The sequence below is a fragment of the Micromys minutus genome, assembly GCF_963924665.1.
Source record: "Micromys minutus genome assembly, chromosome: 4".
Lineage (NCBI taxonomy): Eukaryota > Metazoa > Chordata > Mammalia > Rodentia > Muridae > Micromys > Micromys minutus.
The window spans coordinates 20,362,506-20,383,445 of record NC_137973.1 but is presented as its reverse complement, the minus strand read 5'-3'; the positions used below and the strand labels follow the sequence as shown (position 1 = coordinate 20,383,445).

The window sequence follows — 20,940 nt, the reverse complement described above, 5'->3', positions numbered from 1 at the left end:
CAAGGTCCTTATACTCAGGAGACATGCTTCAAACTGGCTGTGCCGTTCTGGCTGAAAATTGCTTATTAGTATCTTTTACTTGGCTTTTAAATCACTTATCCTTTTCTTTCTGATCGTCAGGAATTCTGAATAAAGTTGTGTGTAACTCGGTGCCATTATAAAGCTTTTGACAGCACAATTATTACCACCAAGGTTGTCATTACTTTCTCCCGACCTGTGACCTGAGGTTTGTAATGTGAAAACAATGTCGTACATTCGGATGTTCTGAATTTTAATATGATTTCATTTATCCCCATCTTTAAATGTTTTGCTTATTTAAAAGTCACATATTCCCCTTAACATCAAACAATCTACCTCGCACACTTTCTTCTGTAAGAATTAAGACTTTGGACATTTAAACATGACATATTTTTGTATAGTGAAAAGTAACTGTAATTTTATTCTCCCATCTGGGTAACAAAGTAGGTCTGTATCAAGCATGGATGGTTTATCTGCTTTCTACACATTGTACATCGAATCTACTGAGATGAGTTGTCTTGTCAACTGGTCTATGATCAGTGCATCGGTGCTTTGGTGTCTTCATTTCAAAACCTTTAGGAACTGAAGTTTGATGGTGGCACATCTTCCATTCATCCCTTTGACACTGTCTTGGTCATTTTTTTTTTAGCTCTTCTATTATGACTTTAAAACAAGCTTGTCATATTTTACCTAATGCTGGCTGACATTTCAACTGAAAATATTCTAAGCCGGTAAACAAACATTTAGATATTTTTCTTTTGGCCACTGGGCTTTCCTAAGGTGAATAGTACACAGACAACCTTTTACTTCATTTGCCTTTCGTGTCTTCTATTAAAGCTTTGCAATTATTTTCATAAAGGTCTCAAGCATATTCTGTTCGAATTTCCCCTACATTCATTCGCAAGTCCGGACCTTGATCTAAGGAATTAAAGAGATCCCCTCGAGAAAAATCGGACAGTCGTGCAAATATCAATAACTCACTACCCACGGTTCAGGAAAAGCCTGAGCAAGCAATAGCCTTGAAACCCACAGGTTTTAGCTCTGCAGCAAATCCACCCAGTGCCTGAGCTCATTCTTTTACTCCTCCACAGTGACTGAGACCTTTGAAACAGTATCATCTCTAAAAGGTTAGTAAGTTTCGTGTAAAGCCAGTGGTCCCTGGACATATTAATCTCAGTATCTGCTCTTATGCCTCTTGGCTTTCCCATGAAGGCTTCGGGCAAGAACAAGATTGTCTCTGGTTTTCCCACGTTTGCCTCAAACAAGATAAAGCACACGATGCCTTTTTAAATGATTTCAAACACAATGTCAAGTAAAGAAAATGTCCAGAAAGAAGGGAAAGGCTGAGAATGTTACGGGAGAGCTTGGAATTGGGTCTGCTTAAATAAAGTCGCTGTAGAGTGCTCTATAGGTGTGGTGTGACTTGTGGTATCATGGACGTGGGGTTGACTTATTTCCATCCTGCTAGTAATCCTCACACATACCCATCGCATGTTAATGACCTCTCCTTGCCTGTTAACCTCCACTTTCCCATCAGGAAAAGTTGACTGGTGCTTGAGGTTCTCACAAGTCACGTGTTTAAGGTGGATTGTTTCTACGGAGGGCATGGGGAAGCAGCTACTGGTTTCCAGGAGCCTCTCTACATTCTGTTTTGTGTTCTTATACACGAAGTGATTCTCACAGACAGCAATGGGGCTTTGTTGGCAATTTGGTTTTATGTTGTAGGTAGCCTAGGGTGTTCCTGGTGATTGAAGAGAAGGTGTCTTCCTCAAAGGAGATAGAGGGAGGAGTGACAGAGGGAAGTTTTAAAGCCCATATATAAATATTGGCTTTTACCTGAAGAGATGGAGTAGGTAATTTCTGCACTGGGTCCTTCATCGAGATCCTTTGCAAAGACACTTGTAACCAGGGTACTGACTGGCTGACTTTCCAACACCTGTCAAGGAGATACATAGCTTACAGATGAGTCGGCGCAGCCTTAAAAGGTTCATCAATGGGTCTTTAAGTGAAAGAACACATTATACCAACCACGGACACATAATTCTAAAGTCTGCACACCATGCAATTGTCTACCAGCGGAAAGGTACAGGGGTTAGAAGTTCACGAAAAAGAGCCCACTTGAGCCGTTCATTTTTATTCAGTTTGAAGCATTTGAACCAAATATGCAAGTAAATTAATTACATTGAAGTCAGACTAAAGAGTTCTCTGTTTTTTGAAGCCCTTAAAGAGTTTAGCATTCTCTCAAACATTTTTCTAGTTATTGTTTAGGATACCTGTGATAGATCCAAAATATGGTTAAAAGAAATACCTTCCTTTATCTCAGAAAATATATCTCACAAATAGGAATTTTCCAGGAGTGATAATAAAATTTATGGGTGGAGCTCGAACGTCCTATAAACCACAGAGAATTTTAGTGATATAATAAAAATCACTCTAATACTGTTTCCTTTGCCAGAATTTTCCTTCAGCTCTGGCTTTGGAAGGATGGTTTAAATTTTCTAATTTCCTCAACACCCTTCTGAGTTATTCACGACACATACTCCATCAGGGTCTAAACATCCAATCCAATTGTTTAGAGATCTGTCATTGCTAAGCTTTTTATACATACAATTCACCTACTTGATATATATTCACTTACAAAGTACATGAGCCGGCATTGTAATTTATTGTAGAAATAATAAACATACAGAATGTGGAAAGGAAATGATGAAGTCATATGTGTATGATTACAAGTTTGGCGTGTGCTTACAAACCCCACTCACTCGTGTCAGGACTACACATTGAGAGAGCTTCCAAATCACACACATCAGCTGCACATAAAGAGCTCTGCTCAGAGATGCCCGCAAAGTAGCAGCAGCCCTCCCATGAGCCAGTGTGACGGACGCTGGGGTGACATCATGTCTATATGCAAGGCACGGGACTATATTTCCTTGAGTGGAGGTGGAGGTGTAATCCTGAAGAGTGCACACAGCCAGCTTCTTTCCTTTTAACCACCTTCCTAGCACAAGTGCAAATCTATGTCATTAGAATATATGCAATGGCATACCATGGCTGACTTAGTGAATTCTCATCTCTGACCACAAGGTGGTGCTCAAAACAAACGACAAGCTCCAGCCAATCTACTTCACAAACCTTGACATGAAGTTCCTTTCCAGGGAGACACTGAGGGAAAAAAGGCCTGTTGTCATTGATGTCAGTAATTGTGACGTAAACCAGCATGGTGGCATTCCGTGGTGGGGAGCCGTGGTCTGTCACTAGGACAGTCATTTGATGGTGGCCCTGGTGCTCACGATCCAATGCCATCCAATTGATCAGCTCACCTGAGAAGACAGCAAAACAAGACAGGCACTGGCGTGGGGTGACGAAACGCACGCAAAATAGTCCATGGGGAGAGAAATCAGATCAAAAGCTTTGACCCTCAAGACCATTCATATAAAGCAATTCTGCTCCGTGTCACTGCTGAAAGAATTCGCTGCCAGCTCCGGTGGTGTCCGCCTTTAATCCCAGCAACAGGAGGAACAGAGGCATTTGGATCATGACTTTGAAGCCATTCTGGGCGGAATAACAAGACTGCTTCAAAGCAAATCAATCATTGAGGTTGCTCTGGAAGAGATCACTTGAAAAAAACTTATATTTCAAATTACCCACCACTTGTATCCCCTGCCCCTCAAAAAATGAAACCTATGATTTGGGGGATTTATAACGGTTGCTTTTGCTGCTCTGTAGAACACAGAGAACACATAGCCCATGGCATCCTGCGTTCTGGATTCGGTTTCCACCTGCTGTCTCCCACAGCTAACTTGTAGGCTGCTCTTCGAAGCAAACACGAAGGAATATTTTACGGGGTTTTGTGAGCTGTGGATTATTTGCCTTTGATATCATTACTTGGTAATGACTTGAAAAACATTTTTTCCTGAGCAGTGACATGTCTTTTACAAATGTCAATGTTTCTTTTAACTCACAAAGCACGTGTAGAGCAAGAGGCGGTGGCTTCCCAAATGACATCCCTGTTGATACTTTTCAAAACGTATTTTGTAATTCTTGCTTAGAAATGTGCTACCTTTTAAAATCCCCTTACACCTCAGCATGGAGAGTCAGTATAAGCTCTTGACTGCCTGTGCCCATTGCCAAGGACCTGCAGAGGCCACACATGGCTTTTCTTCCTGCCCAGGCTAGCACTGGCTTCCTTGCCAATTCAGGAGGCTGCTGCCACCCAACGTTCCTATTACTGAGATTTCTCACACTTAGTCCAAACGCAGTGGCATCGCCTAGACACAGAAGGCTAAGATGAAAGTTCATGTTTGGTGAGGGGTGCGGAATCCGTGAGCGTAAATGTAATATTTACTGTAAAATTATCCTCAGAAACCGTATTTAAGTAGTGTTTATCATGACTGGGGTTTTAATAAATCATACCTGCAACAGAATTCCAATCGCTAACTCTGAAAGCACCAAATCTGAATTAGCAAATGGAGCTTTATTTTGTGAAAATGACCCAGAGGGTGCTTTTTCTCATCTCTGACTGCCTCTTACTCTCTCAGCCTGTTTCCCAGATACCTGCTGACAACTTAACATATGGTGTTGCCTTTTACGTTAGTTACATTTTATATTTAGGTATAATCTAATTTATTTTACTTAAATTAAATTTAATACAAATTATAAAATAATGTATATTTTAAGTTAAGGCATCAAAGATTAACTACAACACATGCATTGATCCCTCTTTTTCTTTACCAAAACGAGACATAAATGTCTCTAGAGGTTTTGTGATCCTAATAAATTGCTTCTAGTATGACCTTGTTGGCATTTATGTTTCACAAAATATATCTTGACTTTTTGATGCCTATATAAAGGAAAAGGAATGGTAGGTGCAAACAAGCCATTTTTGCCTTTTCCATAAGCCGAGAACATCAGGGTCCCCCAGACATGAGGTGCTGGATTTATAAGGAGGCCGTGACCACAAAAAAGCAGGTTCCAGGACTGCACTGGAGAGATAGTTAATAAAAGAGTATGTATATACCAGGCAGGAGAGAGGCCTCCCAAAAGAGGCACCCCAAACAAGCCTTTACACAGGACTTCTGACGTACAATTCTGACTGTGCCTCTAGAGCAGTCTAAGAAGGCAAACATTCCCAAGCTGCTTACCGGTCAGGATACATTCTAGAACATATCACTAACCGGTATCATCACTGTGAAAACATCATGCGCTACCCAAGCTGGGGAAGCTCCGGGGACACTTCTCTGCCATAGGCTAATGCTCTTCGGCTATGAATTTGAGGAGCCGGTCACTGTCCTGGACACAGACGGCAGCTGTAACATAGAGGAAGTGGCCATGCTTCTAAACTATCTAAACAGAGACAGTAATGACGGGGCAGGAGGGTGTGTGGTAGCCAATGCCTATCACTGCCTTGCATGCAACCCATCTTGGAAACATCCTGCAGCCTGGGCCTGCACTTGCCGTGTATGATGGGGGAAGGGGGGAGGGGAGGGGTCAGGGTAAGTGAGACTGTTCTCAATGTTTAACTTTGCTTTAAAATCACAGGACTGTCATAGAATACTGTTTCCCCCCCCCAAAAAAAAACGAAGTTTAAAATTCACTTGTGCTAAAGCTATATCTAAAGATCTGAGCTTTTCGTTCTAAGTTTGAAAATATAAATGCAAGCTGAAAACAGCAGCTACCTGTATTAGGATTCATCTTGAAGAACTTCCCATCAGTCAAAAGGAAATAAGACAGCTGTCCGTTCTTCCCAGAGTCGGCATCGACGGCTCTCATTTTCCCTATGACGCCTAGGGGGATAGGGCTCTCCTCAACATTCAAAAACACCTTGTTCTGCAGGAAGACCGGGGAGTGGTCGTTCTCATCCGAGACGTGAACTGTCACCGACGTGCTCACATTCTGTAGCAATCTGTCCCCTGGGGTTTGTGCAAACACTCCAAACCTGTATGTCTGTGTAGATTCATAGTCCAGCTGTCGCCGTAGGTAAATCCACCCTGTGAGAGGGTGGATGCCAAAAACTGCAGAGTCCATGCTGACAGCCAGGGAGTATGTGACCTTCGAGGCTAGGCGCCTCGGATGCAGCGGGTAGGCCTGGACCTGCAGGATTTGAGTCATCGGTGGGAAAGACTCACTGACTTCCACTTGATAGACCAAATTTTCAAACGCCATGGCTGGGATTCGTTCTTGGCTTTCAACAATTACTCTGAGTACCAACTGGGATGCTTGGGGAGGAACACCTTGGTCCTTAGCCACGAGAGTCAGCCTCAAATCCCCCGGGCTGCTCAGACTCTCCCTGAGGTACAGCACCCCAAGGCTTTGGTCCATGCTGAACTGGCTCGGTTGGGGGCTTAAGATGCTGTACCCGACCAGTCCGTTCAGCCCGCTGTCTCTATCCTCCGCACGAGCAAGATACAAGGCTGTACCAGGCGCAGTGGTCTGGGCGATCCTAATCTCATCCGAGGCTGTGGGAAACTCGGGGCGGTTGTCATTGACATCCATCACAGATATGTTTACTTCCGTGCTGCTGCAGGCTGGGGAGCTGCCAAGCTGGGCCTGGACCGTGAGAACAATCATGGGCTGTGTTTCATGGTCCAAAGGCTTCAGGGTGCGGATAGTGCCCAGCCTTCTGTGAATAGAGAACTTTCCTTCCAGATCACCAGAGGAAATTCGATAGGTGATTGGTTCTGAGGAATCTGAAAAGACAGCATACAAACATCACATGCTAAAGTGGTGTCTTCCGGAAGCAGTGTTTGACCCACCCTGGAGAAGAATACTGTGACATCTCCACCCATTCATAAAGACTGGTGGGACACGGGGCTTATACCCTGCTTAGTGACCAAAAGGAACAGCCAGTGGACAAGGAGCAACTAAGTCATTGCTTACTTCAGCTTTCTTGCATTAAGTAAAAGAGAAACACATTAAGAAAATAATTTAGACATTTTTTTTGAAGAAGCCAAGTTCAATCTGTGTTGGTATTTTTTCTATGATAGTCACCTTCTGAATGACAGATACCCTCTACAGGGATAGAAAGAGGAAGATGAGAAAGGGCAAGAAACTCAAACTGGTAACAAAAAAGAAAATGCTTAAATAAGATACATTTTAGTTAAATCACCCTGTGACTCACTATGTAGTAAAACTCGGTTGTAGATAGTTTAGCTGGAAACCTACAAAAACTGTGTGAGTAGTAATTATGAAACGTAGTAAGATACATTTTTATTTAAAATATTTAAAGTGCCTACACTTTAGATATCATGATCATTATGTACTACATTAAACATTCTTTTTAAAAAAATATCCATTATTTTCTTATCAAAATTATTTTCTTATCAAAAATTGTTAGATAGGTGGAAACTACATTGAAATGATAATGAGCAGGCCAAAGGGTGTATTTTCTCATTTATTTCCTATGGACTAAAGGAAATAGTTAAGGTTTTTAATGGCCTGATAAAACAGGAAAATATACAGTCATGGACTCTGGGGCAGGGTTAAAAACTCAGCACTTACTTAAGGACTCCCTTGCCTTCACTGTTCCAACAAGAGTGTCTTCTGGCACGTCTTCATAGACTGAGAAGGTGTACTTGGGCCTCTCAAACTCCGCAGGAGCCAGCGTGGTCTGCATGACGTGGATGGTGACATAGGCATTAGTGGCAGCCGTGAGCCCGCCACCATCTCGAGCACAGACCATCAGGAAAAGGGTGGTGGCTTCCAAATGGCTGAGAGTTGATGTTAAGTAAATAATCCCTGGGTAGGAAAACAAGGACAACCAGTGGGCAATCAGCACTGAGTGCTGATAGTGAAGAGACCCTGCCATTTCGTATTTAATCGAATGTGTCCACTTGACTGGGTCCTTGGGCTCCAGATTTGATCATAGGGCACTCTGAGCATGTATCATAGGGCACTCTGAGCATGTATCATAGGGCACTCTGAGCATGTATCATAGGGCACTCTGAGCATGTATAAAACAGCATTTGGGGACGAGGTGAACGTTCAAAACTAAAGACAGATATAATAGCCTTTTCTCTGGAATATAGGTAGGCTTTCTACAATTAGTTGAAGGCCTGGATAAAACATAAAAGTTGACATACCTCAAATTTTGGAACGTGCCAACCCCTATAATGGCATGAGCCTTGTAATCAGTCTCGTTGAGTCCTACTGGGTGCGACAAAAGAATCTGAGCGTGCTTGTAAATGATGTCCAGATTCTTCCAAGAAATGATTTCCTAGAGTTTAACCACTAGACATTTTAGGGGCATGTCACCCCTTCAGAAAAATTTGTGTTACCCTCTTTTCTTACTAGTATTTCAGCAATGCTAGATAATGGGAATGATGGGCTCCAGGTCTCACTTTTCTAACTCGGAGTTAACACATGTATAGGGCACTCACAGCCTGTCAGGATCCTGGGAATGGGAAGTTCAAAGTCAATCTCAGCCTCTGTAATGGTTACTTCTGTCAACTCTATACAATTTCAGATCACCAGGAGCATCAGTGAGGAGTAGCTACATCAGGATGAACTGTGGGCATGTCTGGTCTTAACTGATGTGGAAAGGCTCAGCTTGAAAGTGAGCAACAGCGTTCTCAGGTGTGGGGCCCTGAAATATTAAGAGTAGAGAATGTTGGCTGAGCCCTGAGCATGCATTTTATCTCTGTCTGTTATTGGATGTGATGTGACTAACTGCCTGAAATCCCTGCCCCAACTTCTCCATAATAGTGGACTGTAACTGAGCACTGTAGGCCAAACTCTCACTAGGTTGCTTTTGGTTGGGGTATATTATCACAGCAAGAGAAATGGAACCAGAAGGGCACCTAGGGTATTAGAAACCAGCCTGGGATACATAGACTATCATCTCCAAATGAATGAATGTTTTTTAACAATTTTAATTCTTTATTTCTAAGTCTCTCTGAAAGTTAATATAACCATACAATACCTCTATTTTCGTTTTCCTCTGGGTTTATTGTGATACATAAAATTATACCAGTTCAAGATGTAGAACGTTTTCATCTTTCTTTGATGGCCTGCCAAAGCACACAAAACTCACTCCACAGATTTTTTTTTTACTACAAATACTTCCAATCTGTTTTTGGTATAGTTTCTAAAATAATAAACTATTATTGCTCCATTATTCAAGTCTGGCACTGTCTGGAAGATTATAGAGCCATCGAGGAGTAAAGCTGAAGTGGGAAAATGGGTGGGGGGAGACTGGCCTAAAGTTACCAACTTTTCCTTTGCTGCCTGTTCGTCATAGAGAGGAGCAAGCAGCCTTAGGGTCCTGCTGCCAGTCTGAGCCACTCTGATGCCATTTCTTTCCACCCTGCTGGATATGGCCTCCAACCATAAACAAAGTAACCCTTCCTCCTTTCAACAGAGACCAGTCAAAGGGTTACAAAAAGAAGATACATTCATTAGTAGGTATGAGTTGCTACAACAAAAATAACGCATCCCATGATGCTTGAACAATAGGAATTGATTTCTTATGGGTCTAGAGGTTGAAAAGCTAAAGACCAAAGCAACACAGACCCCCACCTGTAAGTGCTTTCATGACAAGTTTGCATTTAGCTATCTCCTTATTATGTCCTCCCGTGGCAGGAAAACTTGGATTTTGTCTCTTTTTCCCCCCATGAGAATACTGTCTTAGTTACTTTTGCATTGTGAAATAAAATATATAATTCAAGGTGCCATCCTGGCAAGGAAGTGGGGACAGAAGGTAAGTAAGTTAAGCAGTTGGTCACATGTCATACACAATAAGAAAGAAGAAAACAATGTTATACCTAGCTCACTCTGTCCAGGGACTTATGGGTCGCAACCATTTAGGCAAACCTGTCTCCAAAATATTTACATTATATGATGTTAAGATTCGTAATAGTAGCAAAATTATACCAGTTCAAGATGTAGAACGTTTTCATCTTTCTTTGATGGCCTGCCAAAGCACACAAAACTGTTCTGTTGTCACAGAACTCCTAGGCACTCACTAAAGAGGTTCCTCATATCCAATCTTTACCGTGTGTATTTTAAAGCCTACCCCTCCTACGTGGGATATTTAACCATAGCACATTGCCCTTTTTGTCACAAAAGCAGACAGAGTGCCCTGAATCTGGATGCCATGTCTGACTTGAGTCCAAGTCTTGTGAACTTGCTAAGATTGCTTATGAGAGATATTTCTGTGAAAGCCGCAGAAATATCTTAACTACTGTGGTATACCAAGAGCGTGACTTCACTCTCCGAGTTTTAAAATATTCATCTTTCTCTTGCACTCAGCAACTGAATGAAGTTTGTGATGCTTTTTTTTTTAATCCCCGCCTTCAGATGCTATGAATGTTAGATTTCTGATTCTATATGCTAATTTTATGTTCTCATCACTAGGCCTACTCGTGAATGATTTTGATTAAATCTTAACAGAAACAGACTCTCCCATAGACCTGGCATCTTACACATTTTCCATTTGGAGATCTGATTCATAGAAGCAAGGCGAGATATCCAGTCTTTAGAGTTTATGGAATAATAAAAGACCATGGAGACAGATTCCTAGACTCAGATACAACTGCCTTGAAATCCTTGTTCTGTCAAGTCATGGTTGGCCTTGAGCAGTTTCATAGACCTTCTGAATCTATTTATCACCTATAAACAAACTGAAGAATGACACCACTTAGTGTACAGATCTGCTGTGAGGCTCAATTAAACAGCATGTGCAAGCATTTGGCTCATCACAGACCTGATATACATAGGCTCCCTGCTATAACACTTGCTCTCTTCCCTCCAGGAACTACAGGGTTAGGTGAATAATTCCATGAAGCCCAAAAAAATCATCATTTATGGTGAGTAACTCATTTACAACTTTATGCAGAAATATTCTATAAAACCCTGTGGGAAAGAGTGCATAAGAAATCGACCTAAAGAACAGACCGGGGACTCATCTGTCCTCACAACTTGCCTACCAAGTCACAAAGATGAATTTTGGAGGAGGCCATAATAACCCTTGTCTTACCAGCATATCCCACTTCCTCAATAAACTGACAATTAGATATAACCCAGTCTTAGACAAGCATGCAATTTTCTATTTGTCTTACTCTTATGGATAGTTCTATTACCTATATTCTGTATAGATTTCTACTGTGTCCTTTAAAATTAACATTTTTAAGGTACTTAAAAAATTATCTCTAACTTTATAAACCTAGATACTAACATGAGGAGTTGGCATGAATGCGGGCCCACAACTCCCACTTGGGAGGCTACCAGTGGACGAAGCTCTATCTCTTTTTTCACGTGGTCACACAAAAGAGTCTGAAATCCAAAAGAGCCAACTGCACACATTTACCCCCTCCAATCTAAAGGAAAATCTTTCTTAAAGCCAGATGAAAGTTCCAACTACTTTGACCTGTGTGGTTGGTTCTGTTGCCTGGGGGAATCAAATGGAGAAGTCACAATTTTTGGCATATTATCTGAAGACTAAATCACCATAAAGGCAGCAGGATAGGTTAAAGGTCTGCAGCCAAAACACATATCTACTTGCAACCTCTGAAACAGTGTTTTGTGATAGAGTCTCTTCATGAAACTGAAGGCTTTCAACAATGGCTAGAGTCCTTTTAAGAAGAAAGGAACCTAGAAGACTCAGATGCAAAGAAGACCACATAAGAAGGAAGACATGGTTAGAGGTATTCTGCCAACAGTCAAGAATCGCTGGCGGCCACTGAAAGCTATCTGGGAAATAAAACACTTAGTTATCAGGCTTCAAGCCCGTAGGCCCTCTTTTCCAGATGTTTGGCCTCCAGAACTGTGAGTCAGTACCATTCTGTTGTTTAAAGTCACTTGGTCTGCAGTACTCGGTTGCAGCAGCCCTGGGTACTAACTCGGAAAGTAAGCACCTGCTGGAGCAAGGTCTTTGAAACTATAGAGCCTTGTTTGACAGGAGCAGCTTGAATGATCTTACATAGGCTCCTTCTCTTTTGTGGAATTCTAAAAGGGCACATCACACAATACATTCAGGCAAAATGATCAATATTGGTAGCATGTGGATAAAAGTCCGAGATGCATAGAAAATGGTCAGTCAACACTGTTAGATGATAAAATTAGCACAAGCTTAATGTAAAGACCTTGACTGACTCTGATGGTTCTAGAATTGGGTCATGCCTCATTGTACTGGCTGGTTTTGTGTCAACTTGACACAAGCTGGAGCTATTACAAAGAAAGGAGCCTCAGCTGAGAAAATGTTTCCATGAGATCCAGCTGTAAGGCACTTTCTCAACTAGTGATCAAGGGGGGAGGCCCAGCCCATTGTGGGTGGTGCCATCCCTGGGCTGGTAGACCTGGGTTATAAGAAAGCAAGCTGAGCAAGCCAGGGGAAGCAAGCCGGTAAGTAACATCCCTCCATGGCCTCTGCATCAGCTCCTGCTTCCTGACCTGTTTGAGTTCCAGTCCTGACTTCCTTTGGTGATAAACAGCAATGTGGAAGTGTAAGCTGAATAAACCCTTTCCTCACCAACTTGCTTTTTTGGTTGTGATGTTTTGTGCAGGAATAGAAACCCTGACTAAGACACTCATGATTAAAATATTCTGAATAAGGCAAGCAGAAGAAGTTAATATTACAGTGAAATGGGGTATAAGAAAGAAGAAACAGAAACAGTGATTGGGGCATTTCAAAGCTACTTTTCTCATAAAGATTAAAGCCAAAGGGAATTCCTTATCATGTTGGCTAAAGTTGTCTAATTTATGGATAAGGTCATGAACTCTCTCTTGACATTGTTCAGGGAGTCATCCTGTGTGACTTTGTGTTGGTTTGGTCTGTGGAGCCCAATATGGAACCAACGGCCCTGTACAGATTTTACTTAATTATATTCATTATTAATAATAGCCTAGAGTTACATATTCTTATATCTTTAAAGCACATCATTTTACTCCTTCTCGCAGGAAGAACCTGGCAATGAGAACAAACTATTTTTGAAATATTTAAAAATAAGATTAAATACACATAATAAAGCCATTCTTATATTATTGCTGTTCGTTTCTGTCTATTTAGGGTTCAGTGACTAGAGAAAATTATAGTCTTTATAGAGAAGCTTGTGTGTATGTGTGTGTGTGTGTGTGTGTGTGTGTGCACATGCGTGTGGCAGCTGTAACCAAAGGTTGACTCACACATGTGTCTCAGTGCTGCCTTAATTACCTTCCAGAAAATAAACAACGAGATAACTAGCAAATGCTGTCTGCATAATAAAACAGAAGCCTGCTTTATTTTGGTCCTTTGGAGAAAACAAATTTAGACAATGCATAAGAGATGCCAGCCAGTGTGTCTGTGTGGACTGGTGACAATGAAATCTAACTTCTTCCTTTGTTGTCTCCTTGACCATCTTTCTCAGATGGACTCTGCCCATCTGAAGTTTCCCACTGTGACAGGATGCACTGATGCCTGCTCCACATAACCGTCTCACAGGAGAGAGGACACAACATTCTCTGAGCATCCGAGTCGCCATGGAAAACACAGAACACTGGAGGTATCTACCTGCTGGAGTTCTGCAGATATGTTATACTTGAAGCAGAGGTAAAGGCATTTCCAATTTTCCTCACCATGAAATATCCAGATACCCATACACATTGGTTAAGGTCCCTATATATGTGTAGAAATGAAAGAGTTATTACTGTCATCTAATATATTAACTCCTTGTTTTTCATATGGATTTTTAAGGCATAGCAAGAGCGTGGTAACTTTTTAAAGAAACTGTTTATGGTCCAGAAATATATTATCCTGAGTTACTTTGTAAGTTAACTTAACAAAAACTATTTGGTTAGATTTTATAATTTACTTCAAATATGTAACATCAGAGATATTAGAAATAATTTGACAGGCTGGAGAGATGACTCTCAGGTATGAGAGACAGCTGCAACTCCAGAGAATCCAAGTTCCTCTTCTGGTGTCTATAGGACACTTGCACATATGTACACACACGGATACACAAACATACTCACATGCACATATATACACACACATAGAGAAGAGAGAGATGGAGGGAGGGGAGGAGTTAAATACATTCCTTCACAAAAAAAAATTGGAAATTTCATTTGTTTTTACAGTCTCAATGGGAAATTTTGCTACCAGCTAAGCTCCCTTCTGTGGCTGATTTGAGTCCTAAGCACATGGTGTTCCCTAAACACACTAAAACACTGGCATACAGTGACTTCAGCATGCATGCTAAGATCTCCTCTAAGACGTCTATTTTTACCTTTTTCAGAAATCAAGTTATAAACCATGCAGACTATATTTTCCATATCTTTATGTGAGAAAATCTAAAAGTTTAATAAGAAAAATGAGAAGGTATAATTTTAACTTTCAAAGTACTATTTCCTCATGATGTTCCTGATCATGCAGACGAAATAAGACAACCATGGAACATCAAGAACCACAGAAAGGATGGAGATGATCGGTTCCAGCACTGGTCCTCAGACTCCCTTCCCAAAAGCAGCTGCTTTGTAAAATGTGAATATACAGTCTCTGAAACAATTAGTCAACAATAAACCGGGCTAAAAATTAAATCATGTCTGGAGACATTAAGCAGCATACTGCATTGAGCCCTGACTCAGATAATCTGCCAAATCCTGGTGATCTTGAAGAAGCATTTCCTTTAATGACTCAGTGGTGTTCAGAGGGCAGAAGACCAGGCCACAGTCTTCTATAGGTAGGGAGAGGCTGGGGATGAAAAATCTATCCAGGATTTGTCTGATAAAATTATTCCACAAAGTCTCAGTCAAAAAATAAACTAGAAATAAATTATTTCATCTCCACTGGGCTGCAAAGAAACTTGTCTGATTTGAAACTCAGTGCTTTTTTTTAGAATTCCTGAATGTGAAACAGCTCTTGTATTAATTTGAAGTCTGGATTAACAATACAGATAATGTGGAAAAAATAGAAGCCAAGAAAAATGTAAGTGGTGTAGACATAGCACTGGAGATGACGTGAATAATACAACATACAGGATGCCTGGAGTTCCGTGCTGTGTGTGCATGCGTGCGTGCATGCGTGTGTGCGTGGGTGCGTGTGTGGAGAGAGAGAGAAACAGACAGACAGAGACAGACAGAAACAAACAGAGACAGGATATAAATGAAGACAGATATGTCCCTAAGGCATCAGAACAAAAGCAAAACACAAGGGCTTTCCAGAGTAACCCACCTTCGTTCCAGGGTTCGGGGAATTTGCTCAGATAAAGATCCAAGCTCACAGTTTAAAAAGAAAAAGGAAAGTGAATGAGTGTAGCTGAATCTGAGACGTAATGATAGACTTAAATAGGAAATGGCTGTAAGAAAACAGATAGATGCTAGAGTTAAGACAAAAAGTTTCAAAATTAATTGTGCCAGTCATTCCTTGTAAGGAGCGGAGTGAGGATAGAGGAGACAGTAAAGCTCATCAGAACCTCAGCAAGCACATGAGAATGCCAGTATGGTGACACGTGCCTTTGATCCCAGCGCTAGGAGACACAGGCAAGTCAGCAAGCTCGTGTCAGTGAGAGATCCTGGCTCCAAACATGAAGTTCGGAGTTATAGAAGACACCTAATGGAAACCTCTGACCGCCACATGTATGTGCACACACATTCACTGGCATCTATATACACGCATGCACCCACATAGGAACATACACATATAAGCACACATGCACACACACAAAAGAAACAATACTTCTAAGATGCCCTCCGGTTAGTTCTACCTTCTCTACCTTACTGCTTTGTTCTTATGAACAATCCTCACAATACCTGGATTATCATAAGATAATGTTGAAAATTTCAACTCCCATTATCCACCCAGCATACTACTGTCAGGGTCCCTGTCTGCATACATCAGCCTCAGCACATCACATCAGTGATCCAAATCCTCGCCCAATACCTTAGTTCTAGCAATAGCCAGGCTTATGCCAACCTGTCACAGACTACACTCACTAACTGCCCTCTCAGTGGCACATGCAACATGCCCTTGTCAGATGGGATCGTCATCTGCTGTCATTAACTGGGTGGAAAACAAGAAGACAAAACACAGCTCCTTGGATGTAATCGCAAACTGACTTTCAGCCCTCCTATTTAAATTTATGTGGGACAGTTGGTTCTTCCTCTGTGCCAAAGTGAAAATTTAGGAACCTCCAATGACTTCAATAGTCACTCTCAGTCAGTTATTAATAAATTACTTCTGTTACTCCAGGTCTCTCTACTGGCTGGTTTTGTGTCAGCTTGACACAAGCTGGAATTATCACAGAGAAAGGAGCCTCAGTTGAGGAAATGCCTCCATGAGATCCAGTGTAAGGCATTTTCTCAACTAGTGATCAAGGGGGGAGGGCCCAGCCCACTGTGGGTGGTGCCATCCCTGGGCTGGTAGACCTGGGTTCTATAAGAAAGCAGGCAGAGCAAGCCAGAGGAGGCAAGCCAGTAAGCAACATCCCTCCATGGCCTCTGCATCAGCTCCTGCCTCCAGGTTCCCGCCCTGTGTGAGTTCCTGTCCTGACTTCCTTCGGTGATGAACAACAATATTAAAGTGTAAGCCCAACAAACCCCTTTTCTCCCCATCTTGGTCACGATGTTTTGTGCAGGAATAGAAACCCCCGACTAGGACAGTCTCTGTCTTAACTTAATAAGACATAAAGGACAGCAGATCTCTAACTTTACATGAAGTCTAGGTGGGAAGCATGCTCCGTGCCGAAAGTGATTGGCTTCTTCTGTTCCCTTTTGATTATCTCTTGTCCTCCCCTCTCACCTCACTCACTGGAGTTTCTATCTAGAATCATTTATGGTTGAAGCAAGGGGAGAGGAGGCAGAGAGTGGGCAGGAGGCATTGCCTGACAGTGTCGTAGTAACCTAGCATAAAGATTTCTTAGATGGAGCAGTTGCTTAAAAACCATTTTCATTCTGTTCATCTGCTTACCATTACCATAACAAGTACCCAAGAAAATCAACCTAAAAGGGGTTTAGTTTAGTTTAGATAATAGTTTAGGCTCAATACAGGTCATAGGTAGGGTAGTGCAATCCCTAATGACATCTTGTTGTGTTTTGTCTCCTGTGATGATGACACCAAAACATGATCCTATCAGAAAAGGAGTGTGGGCCATAGAACATTAGGAAGTTCCATATGGCTTTTTGTCCCTTGGCCCTGTTGTGTTTTGGCCTGTTGGGACATAGTCCTCTACGATGGCAGCAAATGACAGTTAAGCAAAGACAGAAAGAATATAGGATGCAGTCCTAAGGTACCCTTCAAAGGCAGCCACTGAGAACCTTACACCTCCCTTAGGCCTTGTCTCCTAGAAGTTCCATCATCTCTCAGCAGCACACAAGCTGCAGACCAGGCTGCAACCAAACAGGCCTTGGAAGGATGCTCAAGAGACAAATCATAGAAGGCATGTTCTTGGCTACCTCGGGGTAGCTCTAGAAGTTCTAAGCTGATGCTGCTGCCTTAGTGACATCTTCACTCAGAACATTTGTTACTGCTTCTTGTCCACGAGGAACTGGAGGCATGCCCTGAGCTCCTGGAAAGGCAGAGCCTAACAACACCACCATTTTTCTCTCTCAGAATGTACTGAACGCAGGAGAAACCTTGGGCTCTGTTCAGCCCTGCAGGTGTGTTTTGCCTCCACTTCAGAAACTACCCCTCTCTTCGGCTGCCAGTCATTTCTTTCCCTTCAGATTTCTCAGATGACTGCCAAACACTAGTCCTCTGTGGGTCCTATTCTTAGCTCAGGGAACATGTACTAGGTTCTCAGAACAGTCGATAAGGTGCGGGAAATTCACCCCAGAGAAACCTGTAATCAGCAGCAGCTCCCTGGGATCCATCAATCTTTTCTCTCCAACCTGTCAACCTCCTCCTATACCTTTAACAAGCTGGGTCTCCTTCATGTAACCCACACCACATTTACAGACCCCGAGGAATGCAGAGCTTGTTGCTTACGTTACAGCTCAAATTTACGTTTTAGTTTTTTGTTATAAATATCTAAGATTGTCCACCTCCAGATCTGCTACTCTGGAATCATCGGGTTTTCTCCTGATACCATACCAATTAGAGATGTCCTGAAAAACGCCATGGCCCTTGTTCCTTGTGTGGCTATTCTAGATTTTGCTGATCAGTACACTGAGATTTCCCTGAGTTTTTCTTTCTTGTGGAGGACACACACAGTCCCCTTAATGAGGAAGAGTGGCTGAGAATGCAACTCAGTAACAGGGCATGTGTTTAATTTAATCTCAGAACCCTTACACACACACACACACACACACACACACACACACACACACACGGAAATATAAGACAGTCTGCATTCTTTAATTCAGGCTTCTTTCTATTCAGCTTTACTGGAGCATAGCTTATAAACAGAAAATATAATTTGAGTCCTCCGTGTGTGTGTGTTCAAGTGCTTATTTGTTTGTGGCCATACATGTCACTAGTATACATGTCTGTTTATGCACATATATATGGAGGCTTGAACTCCATGGGGAGTGTCTTCAACAGTTTCGGCTCCATGTTGGTTTTTGAGACAGAGGTTTTGTTCAATCTGGAGCTCATCTGGGTAAACTGGCTGGCCACCAAGTCCCAGGAATCCTGTCTCCACCTCCCCAGTCCTGGGAATACAGGTGCACACCACCATGCCTAGTTTTTGCATTGGTGTATGCCTACGATCCAGTTCAAGTCCTCTTTCTTCAGCAGGAAGCACTTTATCAATGAATTGTTAAGACCGACAATCTTAAATAATATTAACTCTGCTAGGTGTTGAAAGGGCCAGAAAACATCTATAAACAATCTATGTGCCACATATAAAATATAGCTATACTAATTATATACATTTTGCATACTAAATAGTAAAGTCATAAAAAGCTATGTTAGTTAGTACATGTTGATCAGCTCCACTTTGGGGCCTTTCACTCTGTCCCTTCTAGTTGAATTTTTCCTTTGCTCAGCGAGGCTTTGTAAAGAACTTTCCATCTCTGTGAGTCTATGATCTCGGACTGAAAGCACTCATGAGAAAATTCTCTAGCCTGCTTTTGTTTCCTTTGAAAGGAACATTTACTCATTAGGTGCTCGTGATTAATTTCAGAGTCTGTCTTGAATGTACAAGAAAAAAAAAAGAAATATTTATTTGGCACGAGCAGGCTTCCAGCCCTTATAAAATGAGGTATGGTATTAATTTATTAAGTACACAGCAGAGCATCAGATGTTAAGTGCAGGAGAGTGGCAATCGGGAAGAATTATGAGAAGTATGGTAAGAAATCTGAGCATAAACCTAACATTAGGAAAGAAAACAATCTGCTCTGGAAACAAAGAAAAATAGACTATGCTATGTCACTTGTCATCCATACTGAAGTCCTCACGACCCATATAAAGGAAAAAGGGCAGTCACACTGGGGGCTCCGGGCTGGCAGCTGGCTACTCAGTTGATTTCTTATTTTTCTATAGCACAAAGCTTAAACGTTGTGTATACTATAACTAAACTAGGTTGAGCAGCATGGCCCTATTCCTGTAAGCACTGCGGACAGGTTTGTCTGCCTGTGTTAGCCGCTGGTGTACCCACAGAGTCAGGGCAGTAGCCGTATATTAAGCTTTGTGAATGTGTTTTACAGGTGTTCCTGCTTACATTTTATGTCTTAAGTAATGAGCTACACGTGTGTGTGTGTGTGTGTGTGTGTGTGTGTGTGTGTGTGCATGTGCTCATGTGTTACATGGATGTGCTTGTGTGTTTTATATTGTATGTTTTCCTCTGTAGCTTTCCACCTTAGTTTTTGAGACAATATCTCTCTCTGAACGGGCAGCCAGCAAGCTCCCAGGATCCTCTCCTGAGCATCTATGGCCCCAGATAAGATTATAAACTCTGAATCTGGCAATTTAGTTTCTCTTAAGTGAAAAATAACTAGGTAAACTAAGATAAAAATCAAAGCCATTCGATAGCTGCTTTATGTTCCTATGAAGAGTCCTTCAAAATGGAGGCTGCTGGTTGTGGTGGTTATCTAGAGAAAAAAAATATGCTCCTAAAGAGACAGAGGCAGGAGGATTATCACAAGTTGGAGCCTTGCAAGGATTTCACGTTGGGTCAGAAGGATGGCTTAACTGGTCAGGATGTTTGCAGCCACACATGAAAACCTGTCTTCACCACACAGAGAATGGAGAGAGTTGTGTTTTCAAACTTGCTCCCTGACCTCCACTCGTGGCCATATACAAATGCACGTGTACATGAACACACGCGCACACACTGTAAAAACACTGTTAAGCAGAATAAAACATATCTACACGTAATTTATAAATAGAATAAAATACAGAAAAGGAGAGCTATTAATAAATCTGCTTCCTGTGTTTCTTCCTCTTAAAACTCAAACCAGAGTGGCCTGCGTCCTGCCCACATCAAAGCAAGCCACTGGGGCTGAGAAGGAGCAGCAAAGGCTCCAGTCAGAACCTCTCGCCTCGTGCCTGAATGCCGTCTACAAAAATGTTCTCTGAGTGAGCAACAAACATAGAAAACCAGAAACAGACAGGAAGAAAAAGCCACAAGAGAAGACAGCCCCGACACTGACACATCCACTTCCAGTTTCCCTCAAAACCGTTCTTTTCCCAGCAGAGCACACTGAGGCATGCATCTTGGTTGTGGCAGAAACAGATCATCCAGTGATCTCTTCCTTTAGAAAACTTGAGCCTCCAACCCTAATTATGCAGGCTATCAAATAGCATGCCTGGGACCAACAAAACAATCATCCAAGTGAAGAGTGAATAGACTGTAGGCAAGAGAGTGGGTGTCCTGCAGAGACAGGTGAGCATTTGGAGAGCCAGTGACCATGTAAGTTGACTCAGTCTCAGCATTTTTACTAATGACTACACTACCTGCCAAGCTCTGTAAGAATTCAAGCCCCAAAGGGAGAGAAATAAACAGAAGTACTGAGATTGGATTGAAAAATCCCCATTGTGACGATAACATTATCAACCATCCAAACCTTCCAAAA

General features: G+C 42.0%; 1 protein-coding gene across 1 annotated transcript in view; it reads right to left on the bottom strand.

Annotated features, from left to right (window-relative positions):
* Positions 1-20,940, bottom strand: part of DCHS2 (dachsous cadherin-related 2) — a gene marked incomplete at both ends in the record, with an annotated part of 211,384 nt that overhangs the window by 66,411 nt on the left and 124,033 nt on the right. Inside the window, 5 exons of the mRNA XM_080915358.1 lie at positions 1,503-1,612; positions 1,855-1,954; positions 3,151-3,338; positions 5,694-6,704; positions 7,516-7,752. Of these exons, the coding sequence (XP_080771484.1) occupies positions 1,503-1,612; positions 1,855-1,954; positions 3,151-3,338; positions 5,694-6,704; positions 7,516-7,752 (1,646 nt within the window). The remainder of the gene's footprint in view (positions 1-1,502; positions 1,613-1,854; positions 1,955-3,150; positions 3,339-5,693; positions 6,705-7,515; positions 7,753-20,940) is intronic.